This window comes from Pongo abelii, chromosome 12 (genome assembly GCF_028885655.2).
Source record: "Pongo abelii isolate AG06213 chromosome 12, NHGRI_mPonAbe1-v2.0_pri, whole genome shotgun sequence".
In the NCBI taxonomy this organism is placed as follows: Eukaryota; Metazoa; Chordata; class Mammalia; order Primates; family Hominidae; genus Pongo; species Pongo abelii.
In genome coordinates this window covers 100,244,569-100,271,464 of record NC_071997.2, presented here as the reverse complement: position 1 = coordinate 100,271,464, position 26,896 = coordinate 100,244,569, and the positions used below count along the sequence as shown (strand labels likewise).

Here is a 26,896-nt window from a genome sequence, read left to right as displayed (position 1 = left end):
GCCTCACAAGTAAAATGTATATGTAAAGTGAAAAATGTGGCATTCTCTTTCCCCTTAGTATTGTTATTGGAATATTTTGGTGGCTGAGTTTAGAATTGAAACTTCTTTGGGTCCAGTGGTGCTCACAAGGCTCAAATGTAGTATGTCTTTTGTAAGTGAAAGTGAAGTTCAACTGATTTGTAAGTTTTAAAACCTTGATGTTTACTTTTTAAAATTTTGAGGGATACCGTGTATGTATCAAACAAGTTTGTAGTCTTTCTATAACGTGAAATTATGATTATTCCACCAGATTTTGAAGTAACTCGAATTAATATTTTGTACTTGATGTTATATTAGTTTTCTTTACCTTCAAGCTTTTACAAATGATGTTTAGGATGTTATGGTAATATTTATGTCATTAGATTTGACTTAATAATATATTATCTACAGTGAACGTCTGTAGAATTTCACTCTTCTGAAACTCTGTTATATATCTGATACTTTACTCCAAATAGGAAGTAAGGTATATTGGTCAGTTTAGCTTTTAATATTCTTACTTTAAAACTTACAGTGTATCTAAAAATTTTGCTCTTTAGAAGTTGTAATATGGAGTGAACATTTTCATTACATAAATCTATACTGAAAAAATTTTCATTAAGTAAACATTGATTTAAATACTATAAATTTTTGTGTGCAGCACTTTAAGGATTTAATTCGTTTACGTCGGACAGCAGAATGGTCCCGTTCTAATTTAGACACAGAAGTTACAACAACAAAAGAAAGTCCTGAGATAGAACCACTTCCATTTACTCTGGCCCATGAACGTTGTATCTCGGTAGTCCAGAAACTTGTTCTGTTTCTTCTCTCCATGGACTTTACATGTCATGCAGATCTCTTATTGTTTGTTTGTAAGGTATGTAAACTATAAGTATAGACTTACAGGGTTGGCCGGGTGCAGTGGCTCATGCCTGTAATCCCAGCACTTTGGGAGGCTGAGGTGGGTGGATTGTCTGAGTCTAGGAGTTCCATACCAGTGTGGGCAATGTGGCAAAACCCCATCTCTACAAAAAAAAAATATATATAGACTTATAGGATAATTAAAAACTAGCAAAGGATAATGTTTTTAGTCAATTTTGATTAAGAGAAATGATGCCTCTTTTGGTTTTGCTTTTTTGCAGTTAGTTTTTTTATTGGGTCTTAAAAGATGAAAAAAATTCTTTTCAAATTTTTTCTTAAGGAAACCTGATTTATATATAATTTATTTAAAACTTGATGGTTTGAAATGTAAGTAATGTGGATGTGTTTATCTCCAACCTGCCTTTCTTTATTAATTAAAATAGGAAATACACAAATAAGTGTCAAATTATATTAAAGAAGGACTTTTGGCTGGGTGTGGTGCTTCACACCTGTAATCCCAACACTTTGGGAGGTGGAGGGGTGGATCACAAGTTCAAGAGATCGAGACCATCATGGCCAACATGGTGAAACCCCATCCTTACTAAAAATACAAAAATTAGCTGGGTATGGTGGCATGCGCCTGTAGTCCCAGTTCCTTGGGAGGCTGAGGCAGGAGAATTGCTTGAACCTGGGGGCGATGAGGTTGCAGTGACCCGAAATCGCGCCACTTCACACCAGCCTGGTGACAGATCGAGACTGTCTCAAAAAAATAAAAAAGAAGGACTTTTAATGTCATGATTGCTTTTCTGTGGCATATGCACTGTTCATAGAGATTTAATTCTTAACTATACCATTAGATTTTAAACCAGATTTTAATATTTGATTCATGAAATTACATTCTTTTTTGCATTCCATCTCAAGCAACTTTTTTTGATACCAGACTCATACATCATTATTGAAACCTATTGTTCAGTGCTAAAGTATTGGTAGACTTCTGTTATTGTTTGAAAAAACATGTAATTGCTATTTAAATGTATGATTTTATAAAATGTATTACAGGTTCTTGCACGCATTGCAAACGCCACGAGGCCAACTATTCATCTGTGTGAGATTGTGAACGAACCCCAGCTGGAAAGACTGCTGTTACTTTTGGTTGGAACTGACTTCAATAGAGGAGATATATCTTGGGGTGGTGCTTGGGCTCAGTATTCCTTAACTTGTATGCTACAAGATATTTTAGCAGGTGTGTTAGGATTTTTCTTCATAGAGTATGTCAAAATTACCTTGTCATTCCTCAACTAAGAATCTTCAAAGGGATCTTTAACCCCCAAAGGGATCTTTAACCCCCTAAAAGCATAAAGGTCTGTTTAATCGGTTTAATGTTATAGCAGTAGCAACCATTGAGAATTACTTTTGTATTTAAGTATGTTGATAGTCGTGATAAATGCAAGTCTTTAGAAAGGCGTTGGGTTGTTAAAGTGCATGAATATTGGAGCTAGCCTGCTTTATTATTAACATCAGTGGTATGCTGCTTACTGGGTGAGGAAATCGCTTTGCCTCAGTTTCTTCATATATAACATAAGGATAAGGATAATCTTTGTATAAGGTTGTTTTTATGAATAAGTGTGTTAATGTATGTAAAGTAATTAAAATAACTCTGTACATGTTATATGTTTACTGGATACTTGTCTCTAGCATTTGAAAGTAATGGAGTGAGTCCTAGCATTCCTTAGGTGGGTGGGAACTCATTTGCCTCAAGATTCTTTTATAGTTAGTAGAGCATTTATTCTGTCAGTGACTAAACTGGAGGAAAAAAATATGCTTTAATATGTTTCCGAAATCTGTATAAATTATTAAAACAGGACTATCCCCTTACATACAGGAGAACTACTGGCTCCAGTAGCCGCAGAAGCCATGGAGGAAGGAACAGTGGGTGATGATGTAGGTGCGACAGCTGGTGACTCTGATGACTCCCTTCAACAGTCCTCAGTTCAGTTGCTGGAAACTATAGATGAACCTTTGACACATGACGTAACAGGTAAATTTTTACATTATGTTTCTTCTTTATTCTATTAAATGGAAACATGTTTCAAAATAAAGAAAGAGAAAAATAAAGTTGATTTTTATATTTTTCTATTAGTTCTTTGGCCTTATAAACTAGATCCATTATTTTCCTGGTAAATACATTTTATCTTGGTTCTCATTACAACAAAATGCTATCATTTCATAATATCCTAATTATGTTGATACAGTGTGATTTGGCAATGATGAAGAAAATGCAATGTAGAAAACATGTAAAGATACAAAGTGATGAAGACAGCAGTTTTAAAAGCTCTAATTCTTTAAGATCCAGCATGTGATTTTTTTTGGTGTATTTTTTTCTTACTTTTTCTTTTTTTTCCTGTTTAAAAAGTATCTTTATAAATTAGCATGCGTAATCCTTTATCATCTCCATACCCCTTACTTTTCAAAAATCTGTTTTGGGTACTAACCTGTATATGTCAGATGCTGCAGTCATTTTCAACCATTTGTCATTCCTTAATCTTATGTTTGCTCATGATTTTCTATTTTTTACTTGATATTCTCTTTATCTGGAGTAGATTTCCTGTGTGCACGATGAACACTTCATTATCCAAGGTTCACATAAAGCGTGCCTTTCTCTAAGAGGCTTTTTCTGTCATTCCCAGCAGAGTTGGGGACTTTGCCATCTGTACTTCCCTTGCGCTCTCAAATATCTCTGCTAGCACATATCATGTTGTAGTCAGTTTTAATTATAGTGCACCCCCACCTCTGAATTTCTCTTAATTTATTGGGTTGGAGAGTTTTATTAATCTTCATGTACTTATACTCAAACCCTCATACAGGCTGGCATTTACTAGGCATTCTATAAAGTTACATTGAATAAGAGGATGGGAATGATGGAAAAGTTAAGAGTTATAAGGGGGTACTTATAAGGGTTATAAGAAAGCTACTTAAAAATTGGAGACATCTGAGAGAGAATAATTTCTAATTCATAACAGAAAAATAAGGTAAATGGCTTTTTTTTTTTTTTTTTTTTGAGACGGAGTCTTGCTCTTGTCACCCAGGCTGGAGCACAATGGCGTGATCTCAGCTCACTGCAACCTCTGCCGCCTGGGTTCAAGCGATTCTCCTGCTTCAGCCCCTGGAATAGCTGGGAGTACAGGCAGCCAGCAACACACCCAGCTAATTTTTGTATTTTTTTGTAGAGACGGGGTTCTGCCATGTTGGCCAGGCTGGTCTCAAACTCCTGACCTTGTGATCTACCCGCCTCGGCCTCCCAAAGTGCTGGGATTACAGGTGGGAGCCACCATGCCTGGCCGGTAAATGGCATTCTTATAACTTCAGTCCTCTTTGCTTTTCTCTTTAATACTGGGTAACATTACCTGTAATAATGCATTACATGTTAGATGTAATAGAATGTATACTATTTAGTAATGTTGGTAATTATTTTAAATAGCAAAGTTTATGCAACTTACTTCAACAAGAGCTAATACTGTGGTCTTTTCTCTAGGAAAGCAAATATCAATGCATCTTTGTTTTTATTGTGTATTATGGAGCGAAATGTTTGCATACATAGTTTTTTTTTATTAGGTATATGTAACATGCAAGTAAAATAACTTTTTGTAACTAAAAGCATTATGTCATCTAAATTTTATGTGATACACTCCACCAGTAAGATCACTTTTAATTATTTGAAGGTGCACCTCCTCTGTCCTCTTTGGAAAAAGATAAAGAAATTGACCTTGAGTTACTTCAGGATCTAATGGAAGTTGACATTGATCCTTTAGATATTGATTTGGAAAAGGACCCTCTTGCAGCCAAGGTTTTTAAGGTATGATACATTAGAATATTCTTTGAAAGGAGGCCGGGCACAGTGGCTCATGCCTGTAATCCCAGCACTTTGGGAGGCCAAGGCGGGCAGATCACGAGGTCAAAAAATCGAGACCATCCTGGCCAACATAGTGAAACCCCGTCTCTACTAAAAATACAAAAAATCAGCCGGGCGTGGTGGCGGGCACCTGTAGTCCCAGCTACTTGGGAGGCTGAGGCAGGAGAATGGCATGAACCCTTGAGGCGGAGCTTGGAGTGAGCCGAGATCGTGCCACTGCACTCCAGCCTAGGTGACAGAGCGAGACTCTGTCTCAAAAAAAAAAAAAAAAATTCTTTGAAAGGGAAGTCTTCTGTCTCATACTTTTGGCTTAGTAATTACTTAAAAGAGGAAAATATACATACTTACCACTAATGCAACTCATTATTCAGCATATTCAAAATCAAATTGCTATAGGTACTACTATTGTAGTTTAAAAAAATCAATGGAATAGTATAAAGAAAACTTACATTTTTATTAGTATAGCTACTCATAATTGTCATACAGTAATGAGAACTACATTTAAGTATACAAAAGTATAGTTATAGATCACCAACATTTCAGACAGCCATTCAAACTTCATCTGAGCTGCGTTCATTGCAGATTCTACTTGTATGTTAGCCTACTTCTTTTTTTTAAAGGAGAATCACCTGTAATGCTTTATGATGGTACAGTTCTTTGGTCCATAAGAGATTTTATTAGGGATGCTACTTTCAGTTTCTAAACATATAAGGTATTTTTAGATTTCGGCAGAAAGTGAGGAGAAAATTACTGGACCATTCTTATAAATCATTAAAATTATAAGGGGATTTGGGAAATTTAAAGGGTGGATAGAATATTTATTTTGTAGTTCTGTTTGGGTTTAGATAATGTAAATAACGTGTCATTCAGCCAAGAGGCAAAAATAAACCACAGTTTTTTTTTTCAATTCTTTTAAGCCAATAAGCAGTACATGGTATGATTATTGGGGTGCTGATTATGGGACCTACAATTACAACCCTTACATTGGAGGTCTGGGAATTCCTGTAGCAAAGCCACCAGCAAACACGGAGAAGAACGGATCACAGACAGTTAGCGTTTCAGTCTCTCAGGGTAAGTGTATGTTTATATTTTAAGGCATATGCTATTCTTAAAGCAAGTCTGTCATTTATGTATACTTTGTCCCTTGAGAAATTGAGCCTGGGTATATGCCAGTGGGTTATCACAGCTGTGCCGTGAGTACCATTCAGAGCTGTTTCTTTGTAGTCACTTTGGAGGAACTTCTATCTTTTTGGTTTTCTGTCAGAATAACACCTAGCAAGTGTTGTATGGGATTGGCAATGATTTTAATTAATTGTGCTGTATTTTAATTGTTGACTTTAATAGTAAACTTGTATTTTATTTATAAAGAGAATGAAACTACATTAAATAGTTAAGTATTATTTTTGCAGGTTTTTTTTGTTTTTGTTTTGAGACGGAGTCTTGCTCTGTTGCCCAGGCTGGGGTGCAGTGATGTGATCCCATCTCACTGCAACCGCTGCATCCCAGGTCCAGGGGCTTCTCTTGCCTCAGTCTCTTGAGTAGCTGGGAGTATAGGTGCATGCCACCAAGCCCAGCTATTTTTTGTATTTTTAGTAGAGACAGGGTTTCACCATGTTGGCCAGGCTGGTCTTGAACTCCTGACCTCAAATGATCTGCCTGCCTCGGCCTCCAAAAGTGCTTGGATTACAGGAGTGAGCCACCATGCCTGGCTTTATTTTTACACTTTTTTAGTCATGTAGAATATATGAGATGTGTTTAATTTTTTAATAAAATACATTTTTTCCCATTTCAACACTGCTCCTTCTGTTATAAAATATTTTTTAAAAATTTGAAACACACATTTACCAGAATGTTTCAAGTTCAATGCAGAGAATGTTTATTCTCTAGAACCATTTGAGAGTACATTGGTAATTTGATGTCATTTTTGTTTTGTTTTGTTTTAGAAATCAGGACATTCTTCCATATATACACATCAAGAAGTATATTCCCTCAAAATCAGGAAATTAACGTTACTGCTATCAAATACTGAGAGCCCGTTCAAATTATAGTGGTTGTCAAAATAATGTTCCTTATGCACAAGAGCCCAGGGAAAGTAATGCATTGCATTTAATCGTCATGTCTCTTTAGTCTCATTCAGTCTGCAGTAGTTCCTCATAGTTGACCTTCATGACATTGATACTTTTGAAGATAGCAGGCCAGTTATTTTGTAGAATGGTCCTCAGTTTGTGTTTGTATGCTATTTCCTTGTGATTAGATTGAGTTAATGCATCTTCGAAGGAATATCCCACAAATAATGCTCCCCCCCCCCCACATTTCATTCAATTAGGGTGGCCCATGATTTTGATCTCTCTCACTATTGGTGATGTTAAGTTTAACCACTTGATGAATGAGTTGTCTGCTGGGCTTCTCCCTTGTAAAGTTACTCTTTTCCCCTCTGTAAAAATGTTTTGTTGTCGTTGGGTTTTTTGGGGGTACACACATGGTCTTGCTCTGTCACTCAGGCTGGAGTGTAATGGCATGATTTTCAGTTCCCTGCAGTCTCTGCCTCCTGGAATCAAGAAGCAGTTCTCCTACCCAAGTCTCTCAAGTAGCTGGGACTACAGACGTGCGCCACCACGCCTGGCTAATTTTTGTATTTTTGTAGACATGGGGTTTCGCCATTTTGACCAGGCTGTTCTCAAACTCCTGAGTTCAAGCAGTCCGCCCTCCTCAGCCTCCCAAATTGCTGGGCTTAAAGGTGTGAGCCACTGTGCCCGGCTGCTATAAAAAGTTTTTTGGGGGCTGGGGAGCAGAATGGTACTTGGAAACTATAACTATCCTGTTCCTCACAAAGTTTCTTTTTGAAAAAATTACTGGCCAGGTGCGGTAGCTCACGCCTGTAATCCCAGCACTTGGGAGGCTGAGGCGGGTGGATCACCTGAGGTCAAGAGTTTGGGACCAGCCTGGCCAACATGGTGAAACCCCATCTCTACTACAAATATAAAAAAATTAGCCGGACGTGGTGGCGGGCACCTGTAATCCTCGGGAGCTGAGGCTGAGGTAGGAGAATTGCTATAACCCTGGGGGCAGAGGTTGCAGTGAGCCAAGATCGTGCCACTGCAGTCCAGCCTGGACGATAGAGCAAGACTCCAACTCAAAAAAAAAAAGAAAAAGAAAGAAAGAGAAAATTACTATAATAATTTGTTTGTTCAGTTTTGAATGGACTCATGGTTGCCTTTTTTTATTCAGTGAATTATACCTTATTATCATTTTTTTAAATTGTGGAAAAATGTAAATAACATAAAATTCTTCTTTTTTATTTGTTGAGATAGGGTCTCACTATGTTGCCCAGGCTGATCTTGAACTCCTGGGTGAGCCCAGTCCTTCAACCTCAGCCTTTCAAGTAGCTGAGATTACAGCATGCTCTACCACACCTGGCAAATTTATTATTTTGACCATTTTTTGTGTGTGTATAGTTCACTGTTAATGAGTATATTCACAATATTGTCATCTGTTTTTTGATGTTCAGATTGTCTCAAATTTGACCGATAGGATCCCCCTTGAGATTTTCTCATCATTGTTTTAGCACTTCCTTGTTCTCTGGCAAAACGTGATAGCCCAGGCTCATCTTTTACTTTAATCTGCCCCATCCCGGGAATTAGTCACTTCTTAAAGGAGCATGGTATTTCAAAACCTTTTAAAGGAGAAATGTGGTTAACAAACCATGAATTCGTCATAGATATATGTGTTTCTATTTTGGGACTGTTTCCATTTCCTCGTGGTGGACAGAGCTAGGGAGTATGTGTTTATGTGTGCGTGTGAACACACACACTTGGCATCTATATTTCTGTATCTGTCTATCTATCTTGAATATGATGAATTCACATCAGTGTATCTGGATTTAATCTAACTCCATAGGGTTCATTTTAGCTTTCTTCTTTTCTGTATTTATAGCACTTTATTCTGACAGTGAGAAACCTGGTTCTCATTATCCTTAATGTCTTTGTTTCCATTATTGTTACTTCACTTATTTAATATTTCTGTCTCTGTATAACCAATCGCCTGTCTGCCCTCCTTTCCACAGATATTCTTCCCCTGCTGTGGCTCCGATACTGCATGTTAGGTGGCTGTTCTGTAAGAACACACTCCTCCTATCCTCTCTTGGGTTCAGATGTCATCATTTTATTGTAGGAGGTAGGACATGAGTAATAATTGTCAATGTTTTCTTTTTTCTTTCAATTGCTTTTTGTAGCCCTGGATGCTCGCCTAGAAGTTGGACTTGAACAGCAAGCAGAACTCATGTTGAAAATGATGTCTACTCTGGAAGCAGATTCCATTTTACAGGCATTAACAAATACATCTCCTACGTGTAAGTAAAATTATCATTTTTAGAGTATTGCAGTGAATGATTCAGCTCTTCATCATTTTCAGGTGGATTCATCAAGGACAGATTTTTAAATTCCGTGATGTGAGTCTGAGGGGACTTAGTATGTAGCACTTTCCCGGCTCCCAGTTAGTAGCAAGTTGAAAACTAAGACAAAGGATTAACAAATGCAGGGAGTGTCATGCAAAATACCTCCATGTAATGCTCTCAGTTCAGTGCAGAAACCTCCATTGTGTTTTGTTTACTGTATTGTTCTAAGGTTAATAAAATTCCTACAGAAGCCTTTATACCTGCCTGTGAGTTCATTGCACTATTCCAAATTTATGATGAAGTAGATTTTTTGTAGTAACATCTTCATCATCCTTAAAGACTAGGATAGAGGATATAGTGTAGGATGACAGCCAAATAGGCCTGTTAACTGAAAGCCAGAATTGAGAGGATTTACTAACTAATAACCTACAGAAAAGAAAGGCCAACTTTTTCATAAAGGACTAATAGTAAATATTTTAGGCTTTGCTTGCCATATGGTGTGTATTGAAACTACTCAACTCTGACTTGGTTGCAGGAAAACAGCCATAGACAATATGTAAATGAATGGGTATGGCTGTGTTACAAGAAACAGGTAGCCTGCCAGAGCTGGCCATTACGTTATGGTTTGTTTTCCTTGATGAGGTCTACACAAGTCTGGAACTGGGTAGACCTCGGAGGAGTACAGTTGAAATAGCATGGTGTTTTTCAAGGACAGACTGGGGAGCTGTGCTTAGAAGAGGGTGCTGGTTTTTGTTTTCTTAGGCCTGCATATTGCTTCACCTTCTCTAGGTCAGAGTGAAGAAGGGGTAGAGATAGTAGAACCCAATAAAATTACAGATGCTTCTCTTATGGAGAGTTCACAACCCATTTCAATAGAGAAATTTGAGTTTTTATGTCTTCCTTATGTTAAATTGAATTCTTTCAGTCTGCAATCTTCATTTGTTTCTTGCTTTAGAAGGTATCAAAAGAAGGGAAAAAAGAAAAACAGAAGGAATGGTCTAGTGTTCTATAATCTTAGTATTGGTACACAAAATATTCTTGTATCTTATCTCCCAGGCAATATGGGGATCCCTTTTGTAGGGTCCAGTGTCTGCATGATTAGAGATAACTCGGTACTGCCCAAAGTAACCCTTTTCTTTGTTAGACATTTCTTATTTAAAACCACTTATTAGAATATCTTTTCGTAATTCTGAAAGGATATTTGAAAAAAAAAGAATAAAAAAGAAAATCTGTTTGAAATTGGTGTCTCCTCTTTATCTTTTGATTATCCTGCACACAGAGCTGTCTCTCTTTTTAGTATAATAATAAAATAAGGCTCTAAACATATGATAAAGCTCTTAGTGTCCTTGTATTTCTCTGGTTCCCATGAATATATTCTCATTTAATTAGTTTTGTGTGTAACCTGGGCATCAGAACTTCTGAAAGCTCCTCAGATGATTCTGATCTATAGTCAAGGTTAAAGATGAATGAACTAGAATCTAGATTATTCTAAAACTACCTTATCAATGATTAGTCAGGAGTCTTATTTCTTTCCCTTTACTTTCCCTCCTTTATTAATTGGAAAAAAAAATGCAAATAAAAATTGCTAGAAAAGTTCTTTGCCTTTTTTTATTGGTTGAGTCCTATGAATTTGGGAACTTCTCTCTTTGGTCATTGTCTTTTTTACTTTCAAGTAATGTTATAAAAACACGTTTTTCAAGTACTAAATATTGTTTTGAACCATTCTAAAGAATGCAGTTTTAATTTTTAAAAACAATTTAACCTATTTATACATATGAATAACCAATTAACACATATCCTGATACTTTATGTATAAAATTATACTTGTGTTTGATTTTCAGTATCACAGTCTCCCACTGGAACAGATGATTCACTTCTAGGGGGTTTACAAGCAGCAAACCAAACCAGCCAGCTTATTATACAGTTATCATCTGTCCCAATGTTAAATGTTTGTTTCAACAAACTTTTTTCCATGCTTCAAGTCCATCATGTTCAGGTATGACTTCAGGAGAAATGGTGTATTTTTACATATTATTATTAGCCTGGTAAAAGATGAAACTAATTGGGAAGTTCATTCTAATCCTGTCAGGGATGATTTCTTTATTATATTCAGTTGGAAGAATATTAGAAATACTTTGATTACCAAAGTAATCATAGTTTCTCAATGATGGACCATTGATAATTTTAATGATTTTAAGCTTCAGTACTTTAATTCCTACTACACATACACACACCTGTGATTTAGAGACTTGAATCACAGGGCATGGTGGCTTGAGTTTGTAGTCCTAGCTACTGAGGAGGCTGAGGCAGGAAGATTGCTTAAGGCCAGGAGTTCGAGACCAGCTTGGGCAACATAACACTAGATCCTGTCTCTAATAAAGTAAAAAAAATTAACCAGGTGCAGTAGCACATGCCTACAGTCCCAGCTACTCGGGAGGCTGAGGCGGGAGGATGGCTTGAGCCCAGGAGTTCAAGATATAGTAGACCTTGTCTCAAAGAAAAAAAAAAATGACTTGAATCACCTGTTTTAATTTAGAAGAATCTTTTTATGAGGTAATTTATAACTTTTAATTCAGGTAAATTTTGTTTCTTCAAGAATTTTAAGATGTGTTTGCTGATCAACTAATTTAATTAACTAGAAGATGCTTTTAAGTGTGAAGAAGTGTTTAATAGAAAAGGTTATTTACTCGTGACAAGAATTTAAACATAAGATTTTTGTTTAAATTGTATTTCATAATAGGTACATTTTTCTCCTGTTGATTTTCATTCTTTTTCAGTTGGAGTCACTTCTCCAATTGTGGCTCACACTGAGCCTGAATTCTAGTTCATCTGGAAACAAAGAAAATGGAGCAGACATATTTTTATATAATGCTAATAGGATACCTGTTATTTCATTAAATCAAGGTAAGATTTATTAGGAGAAAAATCATTATAGTCTAAATAGCAAGCTTAAAATGTAATTATTAGGTTAAAATATACCTAATCTTTGTCATTAGGGGTTATAACATTCTAGTGGGGAAAAAAACAATACTTTTTTAAAAAGATGCACTAACTTACTGATTAGCAGGAAAGATACAGGGAGACCTTGTGGAGAATAGAAGACTCTTACTCTCTGGTCTGCGGTATGCCTGTATGCAATTAAAATTTACAATGTTCTGTTACTCCTTTATATTTTCTTGAAGTTTTGTCTGATCTGTAAAAGCAGGTCGGTTTTTTATTTTTTTATTTTTTTTCATTTTTTAAAACTATGAGTTAGCCCCTGAAGTAGTTAGTCAGCTGGAGAAGGTTGTCAGTTTCCTGTAGAAGTTGTGTGTGTTTCTTGGCAAAATATGAGTGTGGGAATGGTGGTAGTAAAATAATACAACAGGAAAAGAATTAGCCTTCAGCTCTAGCTACAGGAATCTATTTTAGTTATATTTAAAGAAAAATAAAAATGAGAATCTGTTCCTGATGCTTTCTCCCTAGAGTGAGGCATCCTGTAGCTTGCTTGGCTCTTACACGGTGTATTTTCCAATGTTAGTGCCAGCTCCGCTGGGTCACGCACGGATTCTACTTATATCTGCACTGTCTCAGCACCAGCCATCCCTTCGTTAATTGATAGATTTCCATCTCTTCGACTATATTATTATTATTATAAAATTTGTTTTCATCTGTTTTTAATTTTATTATGAAAAATATTAAATATATATAAAAAATAAAAGAGTAAAAAATAGTTATTCCTGGCTGGGCACAGTGGCTCACATCTGTAAAACCAGCACTTTGAGAGACCGAGGTGGGCAGATCCCTTGAGGGCAGGAGTTTTAGACCAGCCTGGCCAACATGGTGAAAAAAATACAAAAATTAGCCGGCTGTGTTGACGCGCACCTATAATACCAGTTTTTCCAGTATCCGTTACTGTTTTCAGTTGCCAGTTTTGTAGAGTGTGAGGATTTTTAGTAAATTGTATTGAAGTAGAAATGCCTGTAGTTTGGAAAGTACAACATATTGAGAGTGATAACATGTCATTTCAGGTGTAGTGGGCTGAGCTTTAAACCTTATCCTAAAATGTTACTGATTCTTAATGCATTAGTTGTATTTAATGAAGAATTCCTTTTATTTGCATGTTTTGAAGACACTAAAGAGCTGATTTAAAGAAATAGTGTCTTGTTTTTTAATTTATTCTTTTGACTTAATTCTTCATAAACATTGTTTTTCTGAAAAATATTTTTCCTTTCTCTTTTTTGCATAGCATCAATAACTAGCTTTCTCACAGTGTTAGCTTGGTATCCCAATACTTTGCTTCGGACATGGTGCCTTGTGCTTCATAGCCTAACACTCATGACAAACATGCAGCTTAATTGTAAGTTCATAAATTTATTCATTTAAATCTCTGACATGTACTTTAGTGTTCTACTATTGGATTCTTAAAACAAAATTTTCCAAGGAGTGGTATAATTGTCAAAGTAGTTGAGTTGGCCGGATGTGGTGGCTCACGCCTGTAAACCCAGCACTTTGGGAGGCCAACACGGGTGGATCACTTGAGGTCAGGAGCTCGAGAGCAGCCTGGCCAACATGATGAAACCTTATCTCTACTAAAAATACGAAAGTTAGCGGGCGCCTGTAGTCCCAGCTACTTGGGAGACTGACGCACGAAAATCACTTGAACCTGGAAGATGAAGTTTGCAGTGAGCTTAGATCACGCCACTGCACACCAGCCTAGGTGACAGAGTGAGACTCTGTCTCCAATAAAAGTGACTGAGTTTTTCTTTTAACATGTCTCTTCTGAGTTAGTTCTTATATATCCTTTGTGCTTGTTTACTTTGATAATATAGTCTCATATGTCTCGTTAAATGTTCAAATCATATTTTTACCTTTTAAAAACTTATTAAAAGAAAATTGATTGCTTTTAGAGTACCAAGGCAGGTTTTTACATTTCATCTAAGTTTTTATGTTATTCTTTTAAGATACCTTTGTACTTAAAAATGATTTATTCATTATTATATTCATAAACATGCATAACTAGATTCCTGGGTTTTGTTTAATAATTTAAATCATTGCTTAGCTTTAAAATGCTATTATCTTTTTTCATTTAGAATATATTTTCCAAAAATGAGATCAAAAGCATCACTATGATACTGAAGGTGGATTTCATGCAAAGGATATTTTATTCATCTCAGAAAACTGTTGTTACCTGTACGTTAGTTCACAGTTAACCTGTGTACAACTAACATGCAAAAAGGAATAATTTTGCTACAACTTATTTTAGAAAACTTGATTAAAGTTTACCTGAAAAGTAGATCTCTGACTGTTTCTGGAAGGGGGAGTTAGTTAGAATAGGCTTTCCAAATAAGAGTCAGGACCTAGTTATATCTTTTGTATTTGACTGTACTAAATAAGATGTACATTAAGCTCGAGGTGTTTTCAGAATCAGAAGGGGGTGGAGGAGATAGATGGTAGATAGAGAGGGAAGTCCTGCTTAGTCAATATAGTAGAAACTGAAACCCCTTTAATAAACTGTAATTACTAGGAATATATGAATATATGAATTTTCCTTGGAACTAAAAGATGCTTTTAAATACTGCATTTCCATTATTTCATGGTCCATTTCTTAAGAGGTTTTTAAAAAATGTTTTATAGCTGGTTCCAGCAGTGCCATTGGAACTCAGGAGAGTACTGCTCATTTGTTGGTTTCAGATCCAAACCTAATTCATGTATTAGTGAAATTTCTTTCTGGCACCAGTCCACATGGAACAAATCAACACAGTCCACAGGTAATATGATGTTTAGCCTGGCATATGCCCAGACTATTCAATAAACAGTATTCGTAATGTAAAGCTATGTAACTTTTTTATTGCTAAAGTATTAATAGCCTTTTATGTATCAATATAATAAAAAGGTTTGTTATTTGTAATAATAGCTATACTGACACTAAATAATAGCAGGTGGTAAGTTAACCTCTTAGAACAGTGATACTAGGTTTTCATGTAGATACATATTTTTAGCATTAATTTTGGATAATTGGAAACATTCTGAGTACTGCAAAGGTAGAGAAGCATTTCAAAAATTTTGGAATCAAAATAAATTTTAATATGTCAAATTTGATTACTTCTACTATCAAGATTATCAGTTCACCTTAATCATTTTATGATGTTAATGATTTTGGTTAGCAAAAAATAACAATATTGCTCAGGGCTTATAAACATTTTCTGTTTCACTGTAAATTTTCCTTTATATCAATTTAATTTCTTGTTATGTTGTACTGCTTCTGTGTAAATATTTGTACTTCATTATATTTCTTTTAAAGTAAAAATATATTTAGCATTTATAACATCTTTTAAAATCAAGGTTATTCAAGATTATCTTGCAAGTTTATCGTTTTAAAATTCTTGGATTTGCCATCAGATAAATTCTAATTTAGTTGTCCTCAACAGCCCAGTTTCCCCTATTAATTCATTTATTCAGTGTTTAGGAGGCTTCTGTGTGCTTGTTCTAGGTACTAGACATACAGTATTTACCAAGATCAAATATCTGCCTTCATAGAGCTTTAGTTAATATCTAATACTTAATATATTTTAATTTTACAGATCTTAATAAAATAAATGAGACAAGGAACAAGTAAGAGAGAAGAAACTAACTTACAGTTAGATTGGGACAGGGTTTTGGTAGGGGCAGAGACATGTTACCAAGTGATTATTGTACTTAAAGATTGATTGAATTTCAAACAGGAAGACTCCTCGGGATCACCAATTCTGACTTAATTATTTTACATGTAAGAAAACATGCATCAGCTACATTGCCCCAAATTACATAACTAGTTATCTGTATAGCTAGGTATCAGTGAACAAGGCATTGCAAAAAATAATATTTTCTTTCTGTTTTTGAATAAAAGAAAGGAAGAAATAACTTTTTAAAACTTCTTAAGTTATCGAAGATTGAGCTTTCCTACTGATATCTTGGTTTTATATAGGAAGTTCTGATAAGAAAGCTACGATTTGTATGCTCAGTATCAGAAATTAACTTTATTTAACTCTAAAATAGTTTGGAGGATTATATTGTATTTTATTTTTCCAGAACTCCACCAAGGTTTTATGAGTTGTTCAAGCCAAATTAGGATCAAATAAAATAATATGTAGAAGTGTTAGAGCACACTTCTACCTTAGTTTACTTAATGCAGTGTTCAGTATCATTTCTTTCATTGATGAATTAGAAGTTTGGGAAAGCAGCTTTTTTTTTTTTTTTTTTGACTTGGTATAAATTTATTTTTATTTAGTTTTTGTTTTGTTCTTCACTTAGCTTAATGCTTGCTTTGCTGGTTGTTAGAAACATGACCTTTTATGGATCATTTTACCTCTCTGCTCCTGAGTTATTTGATTTTGAAATGGGGTAATTAAGAAGGTTATTTGTGAAAATCTATGTTGAAGTTATTTATACTCTAAAAGCATTATAAAAGTATTTATTGTGTAATTCAGGTGAACTTTTTTTAGTATTCAGTTCAATAAACCTAATATAGTTGTGGTGTATAAACTATAATGAAAAAGTATTAACAGTATTTTTATTTGCAATTCAAAATAAATACATCAAGACCTAAAAAATTCATTTCCTGCTATCATTGTTAATACTTTTATTTTCCTCATATGAAAAGTTGCAGAGTATAGCTTTTGACTTTATACTTCATAATTTTTAAATGAATGATTTTTTGCATGTTACCAGTAAGCAGTTTTCAGTGAATATACATTTCTCTTCAGGTTGGTCCCACAGCTACACAAGCTATGCAAGAATTTCTTACTCGATTACAAGTGCATCTTTCTTCAACATGTCCTCAGATATTCAGTGAATTTTTGCTCAAGCTAATTCATATACTTTCAACTGAAAGGTAAATTTTTGTGTACTAATTTGTTCCTGATATAGAAGTAACATGTAATTCTCCAAATATACTTTTCTTTATCATTTGTTGGGAATTTATCTGTGAACAAATAAGCAGGAGAACAGTAGTAATTAAGGGGGAAGGATTTATTGGTGTGTTTCCTGATTGTTTCCATTTCATTTCATTATGGTTTTCCCAAGTCCTTCTACCTCTACTCTCTTTAATATAAAAGGAATACAGTTGACTTGCTTTTAATGGTTTTATAGATTAGTTATTATAAGCTTTTTAAAAGGTGAAATTTATTTTGAAGCTGTTTAAACTCTAAAGCTACCAGTGATTTTATATATAAGAAAACCTGAAAAATAGAGCTTATAAAAGAAAATTGTGTACTAATCTTGTGTAGAAATTCTAAATAAATTTATTAACAAAATCAGACTCCATGTTATAAGAATAAATTTTCACCATAATGGGTTGATTATTGTAATGCATGAATGCTTCAAGATCATATATCTCTTATTAATGTCATTTTTTATATTTATATTTCTTAAAATCCAACATTACTTTCTGATGAAAACTTTTGTGTTTTTTTTTTGTTTGTTTTGACTCGGAGTCTCGCTCTGTCGCCAGGCTGGAGTGCACTGGCGCAGTCTTGGCTCACTGCAACCTCCGCCTCCTGGGTTGAAGCGATTCTCGTGCCTCAGCCTCCCCAGTAGCTGGGATTACAGGCACGCACCACCACACCCAGCTAATTTTTGTATTTTTAGTAGAGACGGGGTTTCACTATGTTGGCCAGGATGGTCTCGATCTCCTGACCTCGTGATCCACCCACCTCAGCCTCCCAAAGTGCTGGGATTACAGGTGTGAGCCACTGTGCCTGGGCAAAAAGTTTTAATGAATTATAAAGTGTTATTTTGTTTTTGAAGTTACAATAAAACTGAGTATTTAAAAGAAAATCCCCATTAATATAAGGAATAGGTCTGGGCTCAGTGGCTCATGCCTGTAATCCCAGCACCTTGGGAGGCTGAGGCAGGGAGATCGCTTAAGCCCAGGAGTTTGAGAGCAGCCTGGGTCAGATGGTGGGATCCCTTCTCTAAAAAAAAAGAAAAAGAAAAAGAAATTAGCTAGGGTGTGGGTATACACCTGTAATCCCAGCTACTGTGGAGCCTGATGCAGGAGATTGATTGAACCAGTGAGCCCAGGAGGTGGAGGCTGCAGTGAGCCCTGATTGTGCCACTGCACTACAACCTGGGCGACAGAACAACACTCTTTCTCAAATAAATTAATGATCAGGAATAAGTCAGTAGTGACTATTGCCACTTTTTAATCTAATTTTATTCAAATAAACAATATTTATACACACTTTGTGAGGATTTTGTGAAATTTTGAATGACATAGTTAAAATCCCCCGAGGAGTAAAGATTAGTCGCCATTTGTTTAATTTTTCTTTTAACTAGGCTTTTTAATTTTAACGCTGCAGGCTTTAGCATAGTCCGATCCACAGAGTTCAGAACAGTGAAGATTTTCATACTAAACTTTTAATATATTTGCTGTAACATTTTCTAAAGGATTATTAATCTTGTTTGTAGTTTAGTCACATCTAATATTTAAGCAGAGATATTTTGAGGTTTATATGCCACAAAAACTGTTTAGGAATTTTCTCCACCTCACTTCACCGCACATATACCCTGTACATTTTTGTGGCCTAGTTTATTTAATAGGATCCACAAAGCTGTGGCCCAAGAAGGTTAGTTTATGTTTGTTTTTAGTAAAGGCTCTGGTATTCTGTGAAAGATCCAGCAGCTCTTTAGTTAGATTAATGATATAATAATATACACTGAAAGAAATACTCTAGGTATAAAGAAGGCATTCAGTTTTATCAGATGAGTGTTTTGCAAATACTATCTATTGGTCTTTGGACTCTGTTTTCACTTTATTAAGTATCCTTCAAAAAGCAGAAGTTTTAAAATTCTAGATGTAACCTAAATTGTCAACTTCTACGTACCTTTTGTTGTTTCTTAAATACCCTCCTCACGCAAAGTCACACAGAATATTCTGTTTTCTTCTAGAAAGTTTACAATTTTATGTTTTATATTTAGGCTTGTTATTTTTTGCTTTCAGGATGAAGTTTTCTTTTTTTTTTTTTTGCCTGTGGATGTCCAATTGTTCCTGTATCTTTGTTTCTTTTTTTGAGATGGAGTCTCTGTCACCCAGGCTGGAGTGCAGTGGTACGATCTCGGCTCACTGCAAGCTCCGCCTCCTGGGTTCACGCCATTCTCCCGCCTCAGCCTCCTGAGTAGCTGGGACTACAGGTGCCTGCCATCACGCCCTGCTAATTTTGTTTTTGTAGTTTTAGTAGAGACGGGGTTTCACCGTGTTAGCCAGGATGGTCTTGATCTCCTGACCTCGTGATCCGCCAGCCTCAGCCTGCCAAAGTGCTGGGATTACAGGCATGAGCCACCGCACCCCGCCTTCGTAGACCATTTTTTGAAAATACTTTCCTTTTTTCATTGGATTCCCTTTGTAGTTTTTCAAATATCAATGAATGATACTTGTTTTGATCTAATTCATGCACTTTTTTTTTTTGCGATAGCTTTGCTCTGTCACCCAGGATGGAGTGCTGTGGCGTGATCTTGACTCACTGCAACCTCCATCTCCTGGGTTCGTGCAATTCTCATACTTCAGCCTCCTGAGTAGCTGGGATTACAGACCCATCACCATGCCTGGCTAATTTTTGTATTTTCAGTAGAGACGGGGTTTTGCCATGTTGGCCAGGCTGGTCTCAAACTCCTGGCCTCAAGAGATCCACCTGCCTCCATTTCCCAAATTGCTGGGTTTACAAGCGTGAGCCACCACACCCAGCCTCATTTGTTCATACAGTGTATTATATAGAATTTATGTTTTTGTCTATTTTTTATGCATTACCTCACTGTCTTAGTTCCCTTATAGTATTTTTTGAAATCTAGTAGTGTATTCTCTCCACCTTTGTTCTTTATTTTTAGAGTTACTTTGGCTGTTTTAATTCCATTCCTTTTCCTTATAAATTTTACCATCAGTGTATTGATTTTCTAGAAAAAAATCGTTTTGAGTGAGGTTGCATCATTCTGTAGATCAGTTTGGGCAGATGTATTGCTTGTTTAGCCATATTGTCAGAGAATGCAGTTAGTTTTATTTCCTCCTTTCTTATGCATGTGTCTCATGGGTTCCCCTCTCCCCATCCAGTTGTACTTGTTCGGACTTCAAGTATGCTGTTGAGTACATATGGTAAAAGTTACTCTTCCTTCTTTTTCTCAATCGTAAGATCTTATGAAACATTGTCTTTCATAATTAGATATGTTACTAGCTGGAGCTCTTTTTTAGATACGTGATAGTAAGTTGAGGAAGTTTGTTTCTAACTTGCTAAGACATTAAAAAAATTATGAATGTCTCTGGATTTTGTTGGATGTTTCTCTGCATCTGTTGAAATGAACATAGGTTGTTTCTTCTTTTATCTGTTTATATGTTGAATTATATTGGTGTTTTCTAAAGAGATGAGATCTCACTATGTTGCCCAGGCTGGCTTTGAACTCCTGAGTTCAAGCAAGCTTTCAGTCTCATTCTGTTCTTAGCTGGCCCAATCGGCATATGCCACTACACCAAGTTTGATTTTTTTTGTTAAGTGCCAGTTAATGTGCATTCTCAGGATAGAGACCCTTGGTCATAACATATCAATCCATTTTATAACTTGCTGAATTTATTCTCTGGATTTATTTTGAAAGACGTTGTGTAATATGTGTATTGTCACTTAAATATTTGGTAGCATTTGCCATTGAAGCATCCTGTGGCTAGAGTTTTCTTTGCCCTCAAAAATTTCAGCTTATTTTCTAGGTCTTGGACTATTCAGGTTTTCTCTTCTTGAGTAAGCTTTGGTAATTATGTGAAGGAAGTTGTTCCTTTACATTGTTGTATTTGTTAGTGGAAATATATATGTATTAATGTTTATAGGATCTATAAGTTTCCTTCCTTTATTTCTGATGTTGGTAGTTTTTATCTTTTTTTGGGGTCATTCTGGCTAGAAGTTCATCAATATTATTTCAAAAAAAAGCAGTTTATAGATTATTTCTTCCTTTCTACTTTCTTTGAATTTAATTTGATCTTTCTGGCTTAGATAATTGATTTTAGACCTTTCTTTTCTAATACAAGCATTTGACAAAGTCAGAATTGGTCTATATAGATTATATAGACTACTTACATTTAATGTAATTATTGACATGCTGGATTAAAATTGATCATTTTGCTATTTTTCTATTTATTTCATCTATTTTTGATTCCTTTTAAGAAATCTTTTTCTGTTGACTTTTGAATTAAGCAACTTTTAAAATAATTCCATTTCCATTCTTATTTGTAACTGAATTTCTTATTTATTTATTTTTGAGACAGTGTGTGTTTGTTTTGTCGCACAAGTTGGAGCGTAGTGGTGCGATCTTGGCTCTTTGCAACCTCCGCCTTCTGGGTTCACGTGATTTTCATGCCTTAACTTCCCGAATAGCTGGGATTACAGGCTTCTGCTATGCTACCACACACGGCTAATTTTTGTATATTTTGTAGACGGAGTTTCACCAGGTTGACCAGGCTAGTCTCGAACTCCTGAGCTCAAGCAGTCCACCCATGTCACTGGCATTATAGGCATGAGCCACTGTGCCCGGCCTATAACTGAAAATTTTTAATATTAGTTGTCCTAGTTTTACAAGATATACCTTTATTTAATCACATTCCACTTTAAAATATTATTCCACTCATGTATAATGCCAGAACTTAACAGTGTAGTTTCAGTTCCTTTCTTCCATCTTTTGTGACATAGTTGTCATGTTTTTACTGTTTATGCTATAAACACACAATACTGTGCAACCTTATTTTTATTTTGTGTTTTTTTGCTTTAGGCAGTCTTTGTTTGTTTGTTTGTTTTTTGAAATAGACTTTCGCTCTGTCACCCAGGCGAGAGTGCAGTGGCGTGATCTCAACTCACTGCAACCTCCTCCTCCTGGGTTCATGCAATTCTCATGCTTCAGCCTCCTGAGTAGCTGGGATTACAGGCCTATCACCATGCCTGGCTAATTTTTGTATTTTCAGTAGAGATGGGGTTTCGCCATGTTGGCCAGGCTGGTCTCAAACTCAAAAGTATTCTTTTGCCTTAGTCTCCTGAGTAGCTGGAATTAACAGTCACATGCCATCATGCCCGGCTAATTTTTGTATTTTTAGTAACAATGAGGTTTCACCATGTTGGCCAGGCCGGTCTTGAACTTCTGGCCAAAAGTGATCTGCCCACCTGGGGCTCCCAAAGTGATGGGATTACAGGCATGAGCCACTGCACCTGGCCTAATTTACCTTTTTCTTGCTGTTAGACTTTTCAGCATTCTATATCTTAGGCATAAACAGAATTTGAAGAGCATTCAATTTTGATACTTGAGAATGATTTGATTGAATCTTAATTTTTATGTATCATTATCAGTAGGAAATGTTTACAGTAGCATTATTTGAGAATGGAAAAAATTAGAACTCATTTCATTATAAGAAGTGCCTTGTGATTTTGAAGTATTTTTGTCTGTAGCTTCAAAATCACTTCCGGATATACTTGTCCCTTAGTTTTGTATTTGGAAGGGAGGTTGTTTTTGAGTTTGTCTAAAATGGAGGCAAGAACAAGAATTCCAAAAGAGATGAAAACTATTAGCTACCTAATGAAATAGTGAATACCAAGAATTTGTTTAACTTTCTTGTACTGTGATAAGTTACTACTTTCAGAACTACTTAAAAGCGTTTAATTTTTAATCCTTTCTCTTGTTGTATCTCTCTCTCTCTCTCTCTCTCTCTTTTTCTGTCTCTCTCTCTCTCTGCAGGGGTGCTTTCCAGACCGGCCAAGGACCTCTCGATGCCCAAGTGAAGCTCTTAGAATTCACTCTGGAGCAGAATTTTGAAGTCGTTTCAGTTAGTACTATTTCTGCCGTGATAGAATCGGTTACATTTTTAGTGCACCACTATATCACTTGCTCAGACAAAGTAATGTCAAGAAGTGGATCAGATAGCTCCGTGGGTGCTCGAGCATGCTTTGGGGGACTCTTTGCCAATCTGATTCGTCCAGGTGATGCAAAAGCAGTTTGTGGCGAAATGACAAGAGATCAACTCATGTTTGATTTGTTAAAACTTGTTAACATTTTAGTGCAGCTGCCTCTTTCAGGCAATAGGGAATACAGTGCAAGAGTGTCTGTGACCACAAATACAACAGATAGTGTTTCAGATGAAGAAAAAGTCTCAGGAGGCAAAGATGGCAATGGAAGCAGTACCAGTGTTCAAGGATCGCCTGCATATGTTGCTGACTTAGTCTTAGCCAACCAACAAATTATGAGCCAGATTTTGTCTGCTCTGGGCCTGTGTAATAGCAGTGCCATGGCAATGATAATTGGTATGTATTGAGAATATTAATCTTACCATTGTCTCTGGTACTATAACTGTTTTTTTTTTAAAGCAATATATGGATTCATTTTCTTTTTACTTTATAGTGTAAAACTGCTTTAAGCTTTTCATGACTGATTTTTATTGGTGAGGACTTTTGTATGGGGCTTCAGTTAATGAATGAAAGTGAAATATTGAAAAATGTCATGTCAGTTTGGTTTGTTTTCTTTTTATTGGGATGCCTCCCAGGTTCAAGCAGTTCTCGTGCCTCAGCCACCCAAGTAGCTGGGACCATAGGTGCCTGCCACCACACCCGGCTAATTTTTTTTTTTTTTTTTTACTCGGAGCCAGAGTCTTGCTTCCACGCTGGAGTACAATGGTGCGATCTCGACTCACTGTAAACTCCGCCTCCCAGATTCGAGTGATACTCTTGCCTCAGCCTACTGAGTAGCTGGGATTACAGGCGTGTGTGCCACCATGCCCCTGCTAGTTTTTTGTTTGTTTGTTTTTGTTTTTGTTTTTGTTTTTTGAGATGAAGTCTTGCTCTGTTGCCCAGGCTGAAGTGCAATGGTGTGATCTCGGTTCATTGCAACCTCCGCCCCCTTAGGTTCAAGCAATTCTCATGCCTCAGCCTCCCGAGTAGCTGGGATTACAGGCATGTGCCACCAGGCCTGGCTGATTTTTTGTATTTAGTAGAGATGGGGTTTTGCCATGTTGGGCAAGCTGGTCTCGAACTCCTGACCTCAGGTGATCTGACCACCTCAGCCTCCGAAAGTGCTAGGATTACAGGTGTGAGCCACTGCGCCCTGCCAATTTTTGTATTTTTTTTTTTTTTTTTTTTGGTAGAGACGGGATTTCACCATGTTAGCCAGGCTGGTCTTGAACTCTTATTTCATATCATTTTGTGTTAAAGACAAGTATTATTTGTTCACATTTGCTTTAAAAATAAAATGTAAAATTTTACTCATACTGTAACATTTTCTGTGACACATCAATGTTAAATTTATATTCTGTTGCTTAACTCTTTTACCTCTTTGAATGTTAATACATTACATTAAATTTTTAAAATAATTGAACATCTGTATACTGTGGCAAAATCCATTTCTAATATATTTTTGCCTGTTGGTATTTTTTTCTTTGTCAGTATATGGGAAACAGCCACATCTTCCTTTTGATTAGATTAAAAAGAATGGTTACATGCTGGTATCACTTATTTTTCTATTCATGTCCTCTCTTCTTGATGTATATAGCTAGTATGTAGAGTGATGTTCTCAGTCATATAACAGAACAACTTATTTTTATTGTTGGTGATATAGAGGTATCTCATGTAAGAAGATAGCCATAAACCGTGCTCTACTGAATATTGTCATTGATATTTTAATCTCTAGGAATCCATTCGGATTATGTGTAGAGGGTATAGACAGCTATTATGTATTCATTCTTCAGCAGTTTCGGAAAAAATGACTTTTCAGCTTCTATATTTTAATTATTATTTGTTTCACCATGTTGGCCAGGCTGGTTTTGAACTCCTGAAGTCAGGTGATCCACCTGCCTTGGCCTCCCAAAGTGTTGAGATTACAGGCGTGAGCCACTGTGCCTGGCTGGATATATATACTTTTAATGTGGAATCTTTTATTTTTCTTAGGAGCAAGTGGATTACATCTCACTAAACATGAAAACTTTCATGGTGGGTTGGATGCCATATCAGTTGGGGATGGATTATTTACCATACTGACAACCCTTAGTAAAAAAGCTTCTACAGTCCACATGATGCTGCAGCCAATTTTAACATACATGGCCTGTGGATATATGGGCAGACAAGTAAGTTCAAGCCAACAACAGTTGCAGTGATTCAAATAAATTTCTTGCAATGTAAGTGGAAAATTACAGGACAGAGATAAATAAGTATATTTATTATATATTGGACAATGAAAAGCATCAGTACAAGAGGGCTATGGATTATTAATAAAAGTTGGAGAATAAAGTTTCTTTGAAGTGGTATTTTCAGAGATGACCACAGTGATATAAGAGTAAAACATTTAATGTGTTCTTGAGTTTTAGATCTTTTAATATAGTCTCAAGAAGTTCTTCTCTTTTTCCTAAAAATAGCATAGTGTAATACAGAGGTGTTCTCCATAGATGTTATGTAAGAAGAAGTAATGTGAAATCTTTTGAAATTTATGTTGTGTATTCAGTCTTTTTTTTTTTTTCCATTAAAAGGGATTAGGCTAATTAAAGAAAATAGGTCACAAAATTTTTCCTTTTTGTATTTCATTTTTACAAATGAAATTATAGGAACCAGATTATTTTACTTTCTTGTCCATTTCCCATTTTGAAATGCAGATATTAGATAACAATTTCATATGTCTTTTATATAGCAGTGTATAATTATCATTTTTGTAAACATTTGTTGAATGTGTATATTTCTCTATTAGAAAATACAAAGGTACTTTAAATGGTTCAAATTTTAAATGAAATTGGTGTCTAAACGCATATTAAGGGAAAAGATAATAATGGATGAAGACACATGCCTTAAAAAATTCTCTGAGTTCAGGGAGATGGTTTTTTCTTATTCAGGTAAGATTTCTTATGTATTTTGGCAGACATTTTGTGTTTAGCATATTTAAGGCTGTCAGTTTACAAAAATTAACTAGGAAGGAATATTACATGCATTGAGTTTAGTTCTTATTCACAGGAATATATAAAGTCATAATACGCATATTTCATTTTTTAGGGCTCTCTTGCTACTTGCCAGTTATCTGAGCCATTATTGTGGTTCATTTTGAGAGTATTGGATACTAGTGATGCCTTGAAAGCATTTCATGATATGGGTAAGATAATGTTTCAATAACTATCATTTAAGTGTAGTTATGTGATAGTATGTTACATTTTCATTTTTATAGTCTTTTGTGGAAGTTTACTTTTGATGTTGAACCATCTGTCCTGAGATCGGTTTCATTTCATATTCTGTATAAATTTAGGTGGTGTTCAGCTCATATGCAATAATATGGTTACTAGTACAAGGGCTATTGTGAACACTGCAAGAAGTATGGTATCAACTATTATGAAATTTCTTGACTCTGGTCCAAATAAAGCTGTTGACAGCACATTGAAAACAAGAATACTAGCTTCTGAGCCTGACAATGCTGAAGGGATTCATAACTTTGCACCCCTCGGTAAGAAAAGTGTTACTAAATCTTACTTAATGTGAATTTATCTAGTTTATTAGCTGGTATGAAACAAAATTAGTTGAAGTCAGTTGATGATGTTATATATCGCTATTTTAATTACAGTTTATTTTAGAGGTAGTGGATATCTCGACATTCTACTTATGAGAGGGAATGCTTTTTTGTTTGTTTGTTTGTTTGTTTGTTTTGAGATGGAGTTTTGCTCTTGTTGCCCAAGCAGGAGTGCAATGGCGTGATCTCGGCTCACTGCAACCTCCACCTCC

General features: G+C 35.7%; 1 protein-coding gene across 23 annotated transcripts in view; it reads left to right on the top strand.

Annotated features, from left to right (window-relative positions):
• The window catches only part of BIRC6 (baculoviral IAP repeat containing 6), a 258,994-nt gene that overhangs the window by 117,343 nt on the left and 114,755 nt on the right, over positions 1-26,896 (top strand). For all 23 annotated transcript variants that reach the window (XR_002913821.2, XM_063713739.1, XM_063713738.1 and 20 more), the window contains 15 exons: positions 677-892; positions 1,936-2,119; positions 2,759-2,914; positions 4,596-4,729; positions 5,704-5,857; positions 9,018-9,134; positions 11,021-11,175; positions 11,957-12,083; positions 13,408-13,518; positions 14,796-14,929; positions 16,904-17,031; positions 22,893-23,455; positions 25,091-25,266; positions 26,180-26,276; positions 26,427-26,621. Coding sequence is in view for 22 of the 23 variants with exons in the window: in XM_063713739.1 (XP_063569809.1) it covers positions 677-892; positions 1,936-2,119; positions 2,759-2,914; positions 4,596-4,729; positions 5,704-5,857; positions 9,018-9,134; positions 11,021-11,175; positions 11,957-12,083; positions 13,408-13,518; positions 14,796-14,929; positions 16,904-17,031; positions 22,893-23,455; positions 25,091-25,266; positions 26,180-26,276; positions 26,427-26,621 (2,647 nt within the window). In the remaining variant the exon portion in view is untranslated. The remainder of the gene's footprint in view (positions 1-676; positions 893-1,935; positions 2,120-2,758; positions 2,915-4,595; positions 4,730-5,703; positions 5,858-9,017; positions 9,135-11,020; positions 11,176-11,956; positions 12,084-13,407; positions 13,519-14,795; positions 14,930-16,903; positions 17,032-22,892; positions 23,456-25,090; positions 25,267-26,179; positions 26,277-26,426; positions 26,622-26,896) is intronic.